The 15,696-nt window shown below is 38.2% G+C and overlaps 1 protein-coding gene across 1 annotated transcript in view; it reads right to left on the bottom strand.

The window, feature by feature from the left end:
• METAP2 (methionyl aminopeptidase 2) overlaps positions 1–14,664 on the bottom strand; it is a 30,695-nt gene extending 16,031 nt beyond the window's left edge. Inside the window, exons 1-4 of the mRNA XM_004006265.6 lie at positions 14,489–14,664; positions 12,553–12,657; positions 3,857–3,922; positions 303–405 (exon numbers count right to left, since the gene is read on the bottom strand). Coding sequence (XP_004006314.1) covers positions 303–405; positions 3,857–3,922; positions 12,553–12,657; positions 14,489–14,639 — 425 coding nt within the window. The 5' untranslated portion in view covers positions 14,640–14,664. The remainder of the gene's footprint in view (positions 1–302; positions 406–3,856; positions 3,923–12,552; positions 12,658–14,488) is intronic.
• Positions 14,665–15,696: the final 1,032 nt, after the last annotated feature.

Raw genomic sequence — 15,696 nt, 5'->3', positions numbered from 1 at the left:
CTCAGTGCATTATGGATATAGCTCACAGGAAAAAAAAGTGGAGTCCAATGCAATCTACACTTAAGGATCAACAATGATGAAAAACAAATGCCTGCTTTAAGTTAACTCTTATCAGTAACGATTAACCAACTACTGGTCCCAATCACTTTGGATAAGAGGGCTTCTACTGTATTTCCTCTGAAACAAATTCATAAGTTTTTTTATTTAGGTAGTAGAGCAAAGTTTCAAGAAAAATCAAATCCACTTTATTGCTAAGCTACAATTTTTGAACGTCAAACTGGAAGTTATTTTGTGATCCTTACCCATCTTGTGTGGGTGGGTATTCGCATTCTTGTCCTTTGGGAAATACACCATTAGGATACAGGTCACATATTGGAACTGAGGGAGGGTCTGTTTGAACTTTTGCTGTGAGATACAAATAAAGCATTAACTTCTGTAGTTAAAAACAAAATTAGCAGTTATCATTACAGTTTTTCTCAGTTCCTAATTGTTATTACATGTCCTGACTAAGGAACCTCCTTGTTATCACTTTTACAGTCAAAAACAGAAGATATTTCACCACAGTGGCCACCTTCTCTTATTTGGGAATAAAAATATTCAACTCCTCATAATTCCATTATGTATTTAAATAGTATATGCTTTGGCACAAAGAACACTTCTAATGTTTTTGTCTTCACTTACTATACTGGAAATGGAATAGCATATAGAAGCAGCTTTCACAAATAAAAATCAAAGCAGCGACAAGAAAATAAGAAATCCTACAGCAATAAAATAAAAAGCCATTATGTATTAATAAAACAGGTAAAAAAATTATTAGAAGGGTATATTATGTATAAAAGTTAAATATACATTCTCAGTGCTGAAAGACTTTAGGAACCACATACAAATTTCCAAATACTTGGAAAGTTTCAGTACTTGGCATATTTTTTAAGGACACATTATTTCCCAAACTATATTCTAAGACACCACTGTTCCAAAATGCTTTTTAAAAATGTTTAGAGATGTGTCTTCTAAAAGTCTGCATAAGACCTAGTTATATACTTCTTACTCTATAAAGAACAATGCTGTATCCAAGGAATGTCAGAAAGTTACATAATTTATACAATACATTGCTTTCAATGTATACCTGCAGCATTTACCAACTACCAAGTTGAAGTGTGTGGTTATCTTTTGATTATAACCTGTCTTATGTTACAGGTTTTTTATCTGAAATTTTAATACATATTTTATGACAACTGAGCCAAATCATTTAACTACAAACCACTTTTTGGTTCCTTCTTTTAATGGAATACTCAGTATTTCACGAACACTATTTTCCTCTTTTTGTGTAATGTTTAGAATTGTTCTATGGGCAAGTAAACTTGGGAAACACCATTTTAGGTTCCTCCTGAGAGGGAACATTTAGAATTTTGAAATAAAAATGACCTTAGATGTCACCTACTTAAGCTTCACATTCAAGTCCAGGAATCCTCTAACATCCCTGACAGAAGGCACTACATGCCTGACAATGAAGGCAGTCATTATCTCCCCAGCTAAAATCCATTCATTCTGGGAGAACTATAGCTGCTATAAAGTAATATCCCCATTACTTTCATCTGTTAGCTCTACTTTAGTCTTTGCAGTTAAAAAAATTTTACTCTTCTTTTCTACTGCTTCCTTCCTCTCTGTGACAAGAAGCCACTTTAAGGGATATGGTTCTTAACACTTTCACTCATACTCACCAGCCTTCTAAGTGTTTAATTTGGTACTAGATTTGACTTCTACTAATAGTTCAAATAAGGTATAATTATAAGACTACCCTGTTGATTCTAAAAATCCTGCTGCTACTTAAAGTTCTGGATTCCTAGCATTTTCCTTCACATTGTACAAGCATCCAAAATCCTTAGGATCCTACCTATCACCTTATACTAATTTTATACGTCTATTTAAATTTCAGATTGTTAATTCAGTTTTCTTTTGAAATCTTGTTTTTTTGTCAATCAAAGGATTATCTCATAATCCTGAAATTTATTTCATCTACAAATCTAATAAAGATGCTTTTTATATTGTCCACAAATTACTAAGACAAGATAAAGGACTCAAAAAGATCATCAGAGAAAACTCAAATAATTTGTAATCAAAATAAGTTGAAGCCTAGCCTTTACCACTTATTAGCTGTGACTTGGACAAATGGCTAAATGTGCTAAGCCTCAGTTTCCTCATCTACAAAACGAAGAACTAGATGAAATCTTGGATAACCTTTGATGATTATAATCTACTATGTCCAAGTTATTATCTAAAACTATGACAATTTTAAGTATCTGTATTGCACTTAATTATTAACTATCACTTACGATTCTCTCACTTTATAGATGAGGAAAATGTAAACTGCTCCTGATTACATTATTTGGATTATTTCAGAAGTGATTTATGACACAAATAAGACACATTCAAAGCAAATTAGAAAGCAAAAAAATCAAAACACAGAAAGAACCTAAAATAAGGCCAATACAAAACTAGATTTGGCTCTAAATCCTCTAGCAGTCAATAAAAAACAAAAAGGGGTTGGGGGGGTTTAGATTATTTGCATACTTCATATTTCTACAACAAAACACTTTAACTACTCACGAAAAGCACAATTATTCTTGATACTAAGATCAGACAAAAAGAGGTCTTTCAAGAGTGTTCATAAAGAAATATAATGAACAGCAAGTTCAACAACCTCCTTAGAGGAGGTACAATAAACGCGGATGGTATCACACTAAAATGCCCTCAGTGGAAGAGTCTACCAAGGGCAAATACAAAGCAGCCTCTTAACACTCCTTCCTGCTTACCTATCTTCATTAGGAAGCAATTTTAGAGTATCTGGGGAAATAGATCTTTCTCAAGCCATTTTCAGGTAACATTATGTCTTAAAAGCACTCTATGAACAATTTTTGAATGGAAGGAATATGACATTATAATTCCTAGAAGATTCCTAGAAAGCAAATAACCTATGCTCATTAAATACAGATTATGCTAGAGGCAGAAATGATGTCCTGAGTAGAAGGATCTAACCAGAATAGATGCCTGACTAGAAAGAAAGCAATGCCATCTACACCTGAGATTTATCAGGGAAATATCTAGCAGAGCTAACAGCTTTTCAAAAAACATAATTTGAGTATTTTCAACACAGAGATAAAAATGAAAGTCAAACCCTCAATATTCTCATTCATAAAATTTTATCCTAAAGATTTAGCCAGACAATCAATGGTCCCTGATGCCAAAGGGCATCCAAGATTACAACTCATTCTGATTCCCAACCCAATGTTTGTTCCCCAATACCACAGTCACCCCTTATTCTCCCTAAGAGTTTCAGGTCCCTTAAGATGTTTGGCTGTATTATTTACAGAAACAAAATACAAGTAGGATCATATTTTAAGTGAATGTGAAATAGCACAATACAAATATTACTAATAAAAATTCACCATATTCACAAATTTTAAATAATGGGATTCCTCATTAACTATGTCAAGAATCTCTTTAATATCAAAACTGGTAGGTGAACTGCAAACTGTTTATTCTATTACCACATGGTGGCATTATTTAAGTCATCACTGACAAAATTATCTGAATTATTCAAATTTTAAATTATAAAGTTCTTTAAGAATTCATCCCTAACTTGCAGTAAAATGCAACAAACTTATTATTATCCTTTGACTAAATAATAACTGAAGAAAATAATACTAGTAAGTTTCACTAAATTCTAACTCTATTAGGCCATCATTTATTTCCCTAACATATACCAGGATCTTAGGCAACTTCAAACCTACTCTTCAAGCCTGCTGATTAATAACCACTTGTAATTTGGCAAGTAGGATCAACTAAAGACACTAACGTCCTCTCTTCTTCTTCTTCTTTTTCTTCTTCTTTCCAGTTGCTCCATCTCCATCACCATCTCCATCTAAGAGAAGACATGTCAAATTCATTTAAACCTCATAAGCAGAGGGACAAAACAAGCACACAAGTACACAGAGTGCATCTTAAATAGCATACGACAAAGTTGACCCAATACTCTAGAATTTTGTATGTTGTTTAGCTTCAAGTATCAGAATTTGACTTGTGCAATCAAAGGCACTAATAAACTTTACTTTGATTTATTATAAATATAAGAATTGCTGAATAAGACATTTTAATAAACAATGTATTAAATAACATTTTTTTAAAGCTAAGAAAAATAACTAGTGTTACTTAAATACCAGTATAATAATGACTATATAACTTCATCTTAAAGGATACTAGTTACAGTTGATATATGCTTTGCAGTTAAACACTTGTATTTCATGACCTCATGTGATTCTCAAAACAATCTTGAACAAGAAATGTTTAAGGGACATGCCCAAGATAATCCTAATAAGTAAATAGTAGAACTGGACCAAGAATATCACTTGATTCCTAATCCAGTGAGAGGTAATTGGGGTCTCATATTTTAAAATACCTTTTCCCACCTAGTTGTTATCAAAGAAAGAGTTCTCTTTATGTGTCAAATTGTATTAAAAAAAAAATCTTACTTTTCCTAGGTTCTCAGATTCTCAAAAGAACCTGATGACCAAAACTGAGAACTATTTCCAAAACAGTTAGCAAAAGACTATCCAAAACAGCCACAATCTGCTTGTCAGTTTTTATGACAACTTTCTATGCAACCCAATGCCCATAAACTTAGAAAAAAAAAATAATTATGACCAAGATTAAATAGGGGGTTAAACTATTTTAAATAAAGGTATGAAAAATAGACCTAAGTGTCTGAATTTCTAAAAATGCTGCTCAATACATCTTAACAATTATTTCTGAAGTATGCTATTCTATTCACAAATAACATAACTATGAAAAAGGGATGAATCGGACACTGTTCCTGATAATTAGAAGTTGATAGTTTAATAGTATGACTAGCATATAGTATTTTTTTAAAATGTTTCACCTAGTGGTAGCAACTCATGGTTCTTTAGCATTAATAATTTTAGTAAAATCCACCTTCATCAAAAAATGTCAAATGAGTGCTTACATTTTCTGTTCGAAGTGCTCCCTTTTTACTGCTGGACTGATACAAGCCATAAAAGAAATCTCACCACACTCACGATATATTCTAATTATCACTCAATCACTGATTTATACTGACCTCTACTTGTCTGTGAGCTCCTTAAAGATTAGACACCATTAAGCACAGTGCCAAGCGCGTGATAAATATTCAATCTATTCAATAAACGAGTGTTCTTTTAGTTTATCCTGTTTATATTTATTTTCATCCAATTGAGATATAGGAAACAGCAGCTTAGCAAAGAGGGAGGTAAAATAATCTAAGGCTTTAACGGGCTGAGTGATAGGAAACTACAATTATTTGGCAATTTTTGACCAACAAAATTATGTTTCTTATATTCAATCTTCCAGCAGCAACAGAAACACAGTAGAGAAAACAAATACTACTGATTTACTCATTAGTGGTTTCTCAAGTCAAAGCTTTAACAAAAACAACACTAAAAATTTTGGAAAACACAACTTTCAACATCCTCATGTATCATATAATCTAATTCGCATATCGTGCTTTACAGTTTTAACAGCAGCCTTCTTCATTCATCCAGTAAATGTTTGCTGAGTTCTTCAGCGGCAGGCAATAGGAACAGAACAGTAAACAAGACAGTCTCTGTTCTGGACAAATATTCAATGTAGCACACTGCAATTTACCTTAGACTGAGCCTGAAACAAATGCTCCATGATGTATAACCAGTTTCAAACACATTCAAAATCCTGCCAGTGCTGTGACCTTGGGCAAGTTAATTAGCCTCCACCACCATGGTATCTTCATCTTTAAAATGGGTAAGATGACACTCCTCAGATACTTGATCATCCTAAGGTTAATCATTTTATCAACGTCCAAGGTTGCTATTCAGCACAGAAAAATGGCCACTTGTGCTAAAATGATGGTAGAGCCAGGATCTAAATTTTAATACCATAGGCTCATACTTTCACCTATCATATCATGCTACAATTTATATTTTTACATGTCTGTCTTTCAGAGCATCTCAGGATACTCTAAGTAGACAGAGACCGTTCTTTTCTGCATTAGCACTATGCTCAAATCAATTAATACTTGATATGACAACTGGACATCTGTATGCTAAAAAAAAAAATCTCAATCCTTACCTTGCACTATATATAAAAATTAATTCTAAATGGACATAGACCAAAGCATATAAAACATTTATTATATATATAAAGCAGTTCTTCCTTTTAACATTTATGACACATACAGAACTTACTGAGAAGAATACAAGAGAAAAATCTTCATGACTTTAAAGACATCAATTATTTAACTTTTGGACAGGACACAAAAAATATGACCCAGAAAGGAAAAAAGTTGATAAGCTGGACTTCATCAAAATTAAAATCTTTTCGGCTACAAACAATACAAGCATGGGGGAAAAGAGCTGTAAAATATGTAACTGATGAAGAACTTGGATAAAGAACTACTTACACCTCAGTAAGACAACAAATAACCCAACTGAAAAACAGACAAATGGTATTGAACATATACTTCAAAGATAAATGAAAGACAAATAAAAATATGAACAGATGACATGCCACTATACACCTACTGAGCTAAAATTAAAATAAACAGTGCCAGTGCTTATGAGGATACAAAGGGACCGGAACTTTCAAACACTCCTGACAGGAATGCAAAACAGTTTGATAAGTTTCTTAGGAGGTTAAACATACACTTAGCACATTACCAGCAACTGTACTCTTAGGTATTTACTCAGAAGAAATGAAAACATAAGCCTACACGTATGTAAATGATCACAGTAACTTTATCCGTAAGAGACAAAATCTGGAAATAATCTAAATAGTCATTAACTAGTAAATGGACAAACAAATTTGGAATATTCCTGAGCAATAAAAAAATGATGAATTACTGATACATAGGCAACTGGACAACTCTCAAAAATATTATTCTAAGTGAAACAAGTCAAACACCAAAATAGCTACATACTATAAAAATTCCATTCATACAGTATTGTAGAAAAAACTATAGGAACAGAAAATATATCAAAAGTCACCAACAGAAAATACATCAAAAGTTACCGGGAGTCAGCAAACAGAGCAAGAGAACCGAGTACAAAAGGGCAAAGGGAGCATCCTTTGTGGGATGAAAAGGTTAACTGGACAGGCCTATATGTTGGGTATGGTGCTCAGCTGTGTCAGACTCTTTGAGACCCGACAGACTGTAGGCTGCCAGGCTCCTCTCTCCATGGAGTTTCCCAGGCAAGAATACTGGAGTGGATCTTCCTGACCCAGGGGTCAAACCCTAGTCTCCTGCATTGCAGGCAGATTCTTTATGGCCTGAGCCACCAGGGTCAGCACATCACCAAACACCCACAGGATTAACTTTCCACATCAATACCCCCGTTTACAAATAAACAAATCTAAAATTAAACTCAGCGTAACCTTTTGGCCTGCAGCACCCCCTTCTAATCTCTTAACCAACTTTCCCTCTTTACCTCACCATTTCAATCAATGGTACCAACATCCTGTCACCCAAATTCGAAACCTAGACCCCTAGAGTCTGCTAGTTTCTCCTCTCTCCTCTCCAGATTTTGTTGCTGTTTAGTCATTAGGTTGTGTTGACTCTTTCATGACCCCATGGAAAGCCCTCTATCCAGACTGAAAGCCTCTAAATCCTTTGAATTTTGCTTCCAGGATCGCTGTTCCATTGGACCCTTCCTTTCCATTCTCATTACCACATGCTTGAGGCTATTGTCAACTGGCCTCCAAAATGATCTCCATGCCTCTATTTCCTCATTTCTAACAATCCTGCATGTACATGAAGTCTATATTATCTTTTCATAACATTTTTCTTTTAAGAATGCTCAAACTCATAGAAAGAGAGATCAGATTTGAGGTTACCAGAGACGGGGTGGGCAGATGAAGGTGGTCAAAAGGTACAACTTCCAGTTAGAAGATAAATTACTACGAGGGCTTCCCTGGTGGCTCAGATGGTAAAGAACTTGCCTGCAATGCGGGAGACCCAGGTTTGATCCCTGGAGAAGGGAATGGCAACCAACTCCAGTATTCCTGCCTGGAGAATTCCATGGAGAGCCTGGCAGCCTACAGTCTGTGGGGTTGCAAAGAGTCAGACACAACTGAGCGAATCTCTGTCTTCGAGAGATGTAAGGTACATGATTAACATAATTAATATTGCTTTATGTTATATATGAAAATTCTTAAAATAGTATATCTTAAGAGTTCTCACAAGAAAAAAATTTTTTTCTTTTATTTTGTATCTATATGAGATGACGGATATTCACTAAGCTTACGTGGTAATCATTTTATGATGTACGTAAGTCAAATCATTGTGCTATATACCTTAATCATACACAGAACTATATGCCAATTGTAAACTGAGAGGAAAAAAGAATGAACAAATGAAAAATGGGAAAAAGGAACTGCTCAAAGACTCCCTCAATGAATCACCTCATAATGAGGCCAGTATGCACTGTTTACTACACTTTGAATACTTTCTCAGCATTGTCCTGCCCCAAAATGGTCCCATTTGCTTGGCTTTTATTTAAGTTCCATTCCTTCAAATGAGCTTTCCTTCAGCATTCAGCTCACAATTCCACCTCCAAATTTCAATAACTTTTACGGCAGGTACCAGTATACCTTACCACCTCTATGTTGTCCTCCACAATGATCAATTTTCCTTAAGAACAGATACTGAACTACTAGCTTTCCATCCACTCAAAGACTTCTCACAACAATTAAACAGTATTGGCTGATCCTCATTATCAAAATGAATTAGGAATACGGTGAACCAAACTGGAGAAAACTACTAATATTCCTAAAATCTTCAATACACTGAAGATTTCCATTCTGAAAAGCAAAGTTTCCTTCTTCAATGTCTAGAGATTCACATAACTCTGCAGAAGTGCAATGAAACAAGGCATTATCTTCAAATCAGCGGATACTCTACACATAGTGAGTCAACAGCAACCTGGAATTTATAATTACTGTTCTTGTGAAGAATTCAAAATATGCTCATAATCTGAAGTATAAACCAAGGCAGAATGGACAAGAGGTCTGCTTAAAGAAAACAAAAATCTAACTATTTTCCTTTTCACTGAGTCTGAAACCAAGCAGGACCCTGTGGGATAGATCCTGCCTCTTGGTGGTAAAAGAGCTTTAAACTCTTGGGTTTTCCCTGAGTTCCAAAGAACAAATTTAATTAGAGACATGAGAAAAACCCAGAAACAAAGGAAAACAGTCCAACAACACAAAATCATAATAGTTTAGCCATACAGAGTAAAGGACCTGTAGTTTCTCCTCAAGAGCTATAGATAATACTGAGCCACATTCTTGAGCTGGTTTGCAGATAAGTTAGCTATATGCTGACCACCAGACTATAGGCTGACTCCAGATAAGCTGAAGCCAGAAAACTGATAACTGAGACTCCCAAAAAGTCACCCTGATAGTGCACAACCAACCAATCAGAAGATGTCCACAAGCTGATCAGACACATGGCAACCCTCACTTCTAATGCTGCCTTTTAAAATCCTTCCCTAAAAGCCTTGTTTAAGAAGTTCCAAAGAATAGCAAGGAAAAAAGAAAACCTTCTTAAGAGAACAATGAAAAGGAAAACAATAGAATGGGAAAGACTAGCGATCTCTTCAGGAAAATTAGATACCAAAGGAACATTTCATGCAGAGACAGACACAATAAAGGACAGAAATGGTACTGACCTAACAGAAGCAGAAGATATTAAGAAGAGGTGGCAAGAATACACAGAAGAACTGTACAAAAAAGATCTTAATGACCCAGATAACCACCATGGTGTCACCACTCACCTAGAGCCATACATCCTGGAATGTAAAGTCAAGTGGGTGTTAGGAAGCATCACTACGAACAAAGCTAGTGGAGGTGATGGAATTCCAGCCGAGCTATTTCAAATCCTAAATGATGCTGTGAAAGTGCTGCATTCAATATGCGAGCAAATTTGGAAAACCCAGCAGTGGCACAGGACTGGAAAAGGGGTTTTCATTTCAATCCCAAAGAAGGGCAACGCCAAAAAATGTTCAAACTACAATACAATTACACTCATTTCACATGCTAGTGAAGTAATATTCAAAATCCTTCAAGCTAGGCTTCAGGAGTATGTGAACCGAGAACTTCTAGATGTACAAGCTGGATTAGAAAATGCAGAGGAACCAGAGATCAAATTGCCAACACCCGCTGGATCATAGAAAAAGCAAGGGAATTCCAGAAAAACACTTACTTCTGCTTCACTGACTACACTAAAGCCTTTGACTGTGTAGATCACAACAAACTGTGGAAAATTCTTTAAGAGATGGGAATACCTGATCACCTTACCTGCCTGAGAAACCTGTATGCAGGTCAAGAAGCAACAGTTAGAACTGGACATAGAACAACAAACTGGTTTCAAACTGGGAAAGGAGAATGTCAAGGCTGTATACTGTGACCCTGCTTATTTAACTTATATGCAGAGTACATCATGTGAAATGCCAGGCTGGATGAAGCACAGACTGGAAATCAAGACTGCTGGGAGAAATATCAATAACCTCAGCTACACAGATGACACCACCCTAATGGCAGAAATCGGAACTAAAAAGCTTCTTGATGAAGGTGAAAGAAGAGAGTGAAAAAGCTGGCTTAAAACTTAGCATTCAAAAAACCAACATCATGGCACCCAGTCCCATCACTTCATGGCAAATAGATGGGGAAAAAAATGGCAACAGTGACAGACTTTATTTACTTGGGCTCCAAAATCACTGCAGATGGTGACTGCAGCCATGAAATTAAAAGATGCTTGCTCTTTAGAAAAGCAAAAACACCATTTTGACGACAAAGGTCCGTACAGTCAAAGTTATGATTTTTCCAGTAGTCATGCACAGCCATAAAGAAGGCTGTATGCCAAAGAATTGATGCTTTTGAATTGTGGTTCTGGAGAAGACTCTTAAGGGTCCCATGAACAGAAAGGAAACCAAACCAGTCAATCCTAAAGGAAATCATTCCTGATTATTACACTGGAAGGACTGATGCTGACACTGAAGCATCAATACTTTGGCCACCTGATAGGAAGAGCTGACTCATTGGAAAAGACTGATGCTAGGAAAGACTGAGGCAGGAGGGAAAGGGGGCGACAGAGGATGAGATGGTTGGATGGCATCACTGACTCAATGAACATGAGTTTGAGCAAATGGCAGGACACAGTGAAGGAAAGGGAAGCCTGGAGTGCAGCAAGCCATGTGGTCGCAAGGAGTCAGACATGACTGAATGACTGAACAACAAAAAGCCTTCAGGGCTTTTGAGCATGAGATGCCCATTCTCCCTGCTTGGCATCTTTCAATTAAGCACTGTACTTTCCTTTGCTACAACCCAGTGTCCATGTTCGGTATCAATTCTTGGCCTTTTTTTTTTTTTTTTTTTTTTTTTACTAAATTTGACCATAATCTCCTTGAAGGCTTACAGAACTTATCTTCCTAAAGGAAGCATAAGTGCTTTGCATTATCCTAACATGAAAAAGAGTACAGCAGGTATTTGTTGCTAAAGATTGGAAGGCATAAGCTCTAGCTGGCAGTTCTTGAGGAACAACAGCTCACAGCAGTATATAATTAAGAACAGGAAGCCCCATCTCCTCTTCTGCCTAAAGAGGCTATAGAATAATAGTTCTCCCAACTAATCACTCCCTCCACTGTCTTATTGATAGCATCAATTCCTACAATTCCAAGAAATGTTGTCTTTATAGAAACCTTTGGCAAAAGCTCCAAAATACAAGGATTTGGGGCCAGTGGCTTCATAATAGGTTTTAGAAGCACTCCAATGTGCTCCTTTGAAAATAAATAAAAGTACCTTTGATAGAGTACAAGGAACAGACTTGGAATCAGGAAGATCCCCTGGAGGAGGGCATGGCAACTCACTCCAGTATTCTTGCCTGGAGAATCCTATGGACAGAGGAGACTGGCAAATTACGGTCCATATGGTCACAAAGAGTCAGACATGACTGAAGTGACTTAACATGCACAGGTGCTAGATTTGAAACTGACTTTATTTATACATACTAGCTGTGTCAGACTGGGCAAATCACATAACTATCATTTCCTGTTTGCTAGGTTTTTGTGAGGGTAAAATAAAAATGGACAGAAGTAACCTAAGATAGTGCCTAGTACATATTAGTTGCTCAATAAAAGTTCAAGATCAACATTCATTCAATTTTATCTTATTAATACTCATCTACTACTCGGCTTTCTACCAAGTATGTTTTAAAAAGCTGAGATCTGCGTTACTTAAGCATTCAACATATCCAACTTTTCAAAGAGCTGCTAATAAATACCTTTTTGTTTTTACCTGTGACATTGAGGCTTTAACATCAATTAATAAAATATCCAATATTTACTTAATATCAATTAAGTAAAATATCCACTATAATCCAAGAATATCGGATTATATCAACAAATAAGCAGCTTTGGTCAAAGAATGTCATATTTTCTTGCCCTCCTAACCATAAAATTAAAATTAACCATTTACCTTCATCGTCATCATCTCTTTCTTTCTCTTCCAATGCTTGTCTTTCCAATTGTCTTGCCACCTCATCAACTGAGGCTCCTGCTTCTTTATCAGGTTCCTGTTGCCCTGTTGATCAAATATAACAACTAAATCAAATCTGACAAAGGTATCTTCCCACTAGAATATGTTCTAAGGATCCTAAAAAACGGGTAACTCTTCCTGACAAGGTTCAGGAAATGAAAACAGAAACATTGTAACGAGAATAGAATTTATTTAATAACAGAAAAGTCTTACATATCTAAGTGGTACAGCCCATTTAACAAGATACTCATTTAGGCATTCTCGGCTAGGAGCTAAATGGTGAGTTGGTCCCTACCCTTAAGTAGCTTAACTTTCTAAAGTATTTAACAATTAATCTACAGCAAATACTTTATTAACCAAACAGGAATTTAAGATGGGAAATAAAAGCTTAAGGCCTTAGTAAGAAGATGTCTGTGGGAAATCCTGGAAGCTTCAGGGGTTCAGATAAAAAGAACCTGTCAAGCTGAGCAGGGTAAAATCAAAATATATAGGAAAAGTTATTCCGTTACTAAAAAACAAAATTCCCCAACAGCTAAACACAAGACCAGGCCCTGCTCTAGAAGGGATTACAATCTAGCTATAGGAGTAATAGGTAAAAAGAGGTAGTATTACCAGGTAGTACATAATGAGGTGACATGCTAGCTACCGTAGAGAATTCATACTGAGATACACAACTGTTAAAAAAATATTAGGGTCGGTCTGCTAAACACCTTAAAAGACAAACTGAAGAGTTTGGATTTCATCTGAAAGCCAGAACAGCCACCAGACCATGTCCTGAAATTAAATTTTGCTTTGAAAGTGTCCCAGCACCTACAACTCTCCCTCTTCAACTCCCAATTAATCAAAATTTCAGAAAGATACAGGTTAACCCTCTTCAACCTCTCTCAACTCCACCTCATCACTTCTGGCCTCTCCATTTTTCTCTCATTCTTTCTGCAGATGATTTTAACAGTACAAATAATTTTTCCTAAAACGAAGGCCTCGATGCATCAACAACAATGACTTCTCATATTCAAATATTTAAGTTTCTAACTTATAATCTAACTGTAAACTTTCAGCTGTTTTCTTTGCCTTACCAGTGGATTTGGAGTAGCTTCATTCGGACTCAAGAATATTCTACCCAGACTGCCTACAAGTGGCATCATAATTCAGGCCTAAAAGCCCCAAAGCTAGGCGGTGAGGATTCGCACCGCAGCCACACATCCCGCTCTTACTACTCTGACAAGAGCACATTCTCAGACACACACACCCCAAAAGTGCAGCGCGCCACAAAATCACACACACCCATACACCTACCCACGCAAACAGTGACAAGAGCGCGTGGGCATTCTCTCACACACACACCCCAAATTCACACACACACTCAACCCCAAAGTGCAGCGCGCCACAAAAAAATCCCTCCGTAAACTAGGATGATAGGAGCTGGTGCAGTCCAAGTACTAAGACTTGCCCACTTCACCCCCACTCTCGACGAAAAAATGTCCCACGTCTTTCCAGCACAGAGGCGGCAGTGCGGTCAGAACCAGATTTTCAACAAGGAGGCCAACCCGCAAGGTAGAAGGGCTGGGCCCCGTGCACAGCTTCAAGTCCGTCGCATCGTCTGCGTGGGAGCGAAGTTCCGGCAATTTAGAGGCTCTGCCCCAGCAACCGCACAGAAACCGAGGCACCCTCTTCTCCGCCATCCCACACCCAAAAGACGCCTGGAAGAAGTCACCTCTTCCCGGGACTGGGAATCTGTAGCTCTCCCGGGACACACGTTCAGTCCGGGGAATCAGTCCAGGGTGCTCAGTCCCCGGGCCCTGTCACCAACGCCGAGCCCGAGTCCAGCGGTTCGGCCATCCCGGCAGGGACTAGGAAAACATAAAACTCCCCTTACCTGTGGCAGCCCCTTTACTCTTCTTCTTCTTCCGTCTTTTTTTCTTGGCCGCCTCCTCAGCCGTAGAAGCAGCTCCCTCCTCCCTGTCGTCTGGATCCAGGTCGCCATTCAGGTGGCTCCCGCAAGACGGTGCCTCCTCCACACCCGCCATGTTGCCCAAGAGAGCGCGAGGCACTGAAACAGAAGAGCGACGGCCCGCTCCTTCTTCACCCACCTACACCAGCGACGCCGGAAGTTGCTCTCGATGGTAGAGGCGCGGGGAATGTTGGGACTACGGAGGACTCGACTGTAAGGGCGGCGCGCGGGGAGGGGCCGGGCTTACGGCAAGCCTGCGGGAGCGCGGCCGAGGAGAACGTGAAACACCTGGCGAAACCAGACTTTTCCCTCTTCCCTCGCTTCGGGCAAACTTGCCTGCTTAGGGTCAGGTTGAAAGCCGGCGCCTGACTTGTGGACAGGTGTTCCCCCCCGCCGGAGAGAGGCCCCTCGACTGAAACAGAAAACTTTTAGATTTGTGGTTTTATACTGCGCACCAGAAGCGAGAAGTTCGAAAAAAATGCCTTACCTTGTATACACCTCTTTTTTATAACTCGAAAGGATTGAGTTTTTATTACTATTACAGCTCACGGCGAGGCTGTCCAAGCTGTTAAGAAGATGTACCTACAAAAAGGCCCTGACTGAAGCAGTCAGAGATAAAGAAAGAAAGTTAAGGCGCTCAGTCGTGTCCAACTCTTTGCGACCCCATAGACTGTAGCCTACCCGGCTCCTTCGGCCATGGGATTTTCCAGGCAAGAGTACTGGAGTAGGTTGTCATTTCCTTCTCCAGAGAATCTTCCCGACCCAGGGATCGGACCCAGGTGTCCGGCATTGTAAGCAAGACGCTTTACCCTCTGAGCCACCAGGGAAGTCAAAGATAAGAAGACGTTTATTCATAGAGAAGCTAAAGGAAGATAGCGTCTCAAGGAGGGAGTGACCAACTGCGTTGAGTGCTGCTAAGAAGAAAGAGCGTGAAAAATGTCAGTTGTATATAGTAGCCGTGGTAGCCACTGGTAACCTTCAGTTCAGTTCAGTCACTCAGTCGTGTCCGACTCTTTGCGACCGCATGAGTCGCAGCACGCCAGGCCTCCCTGTCCATCACCAACTCCCGGAGTTCACTCAGACTCACGTCCATCGAGTCAGTGATGCCATCCAGCCATCTCATCCTCTGTCGT

This window comes from Ovis aries, chromosome 3, assembly GCF_016772045.2.
Source record: "Ovis aries strain OAR_USU_Benz2616 breed Rambouillet chromosome 3, ARS-UI_Ramb_v3.0, whole genome shotgun sequence".
In the NCBI taxonomy this organism is placed as follows: Eukaryota; Metazoa; Chordata; class Mammalia; order Artiodactyla; family Bovidae; genus Ovis; species Ovis aries.
Note: the sequence above shows the minus strand (reverse complement) of the source record. Positions and strands in the feature narration are given on the sequence as shown.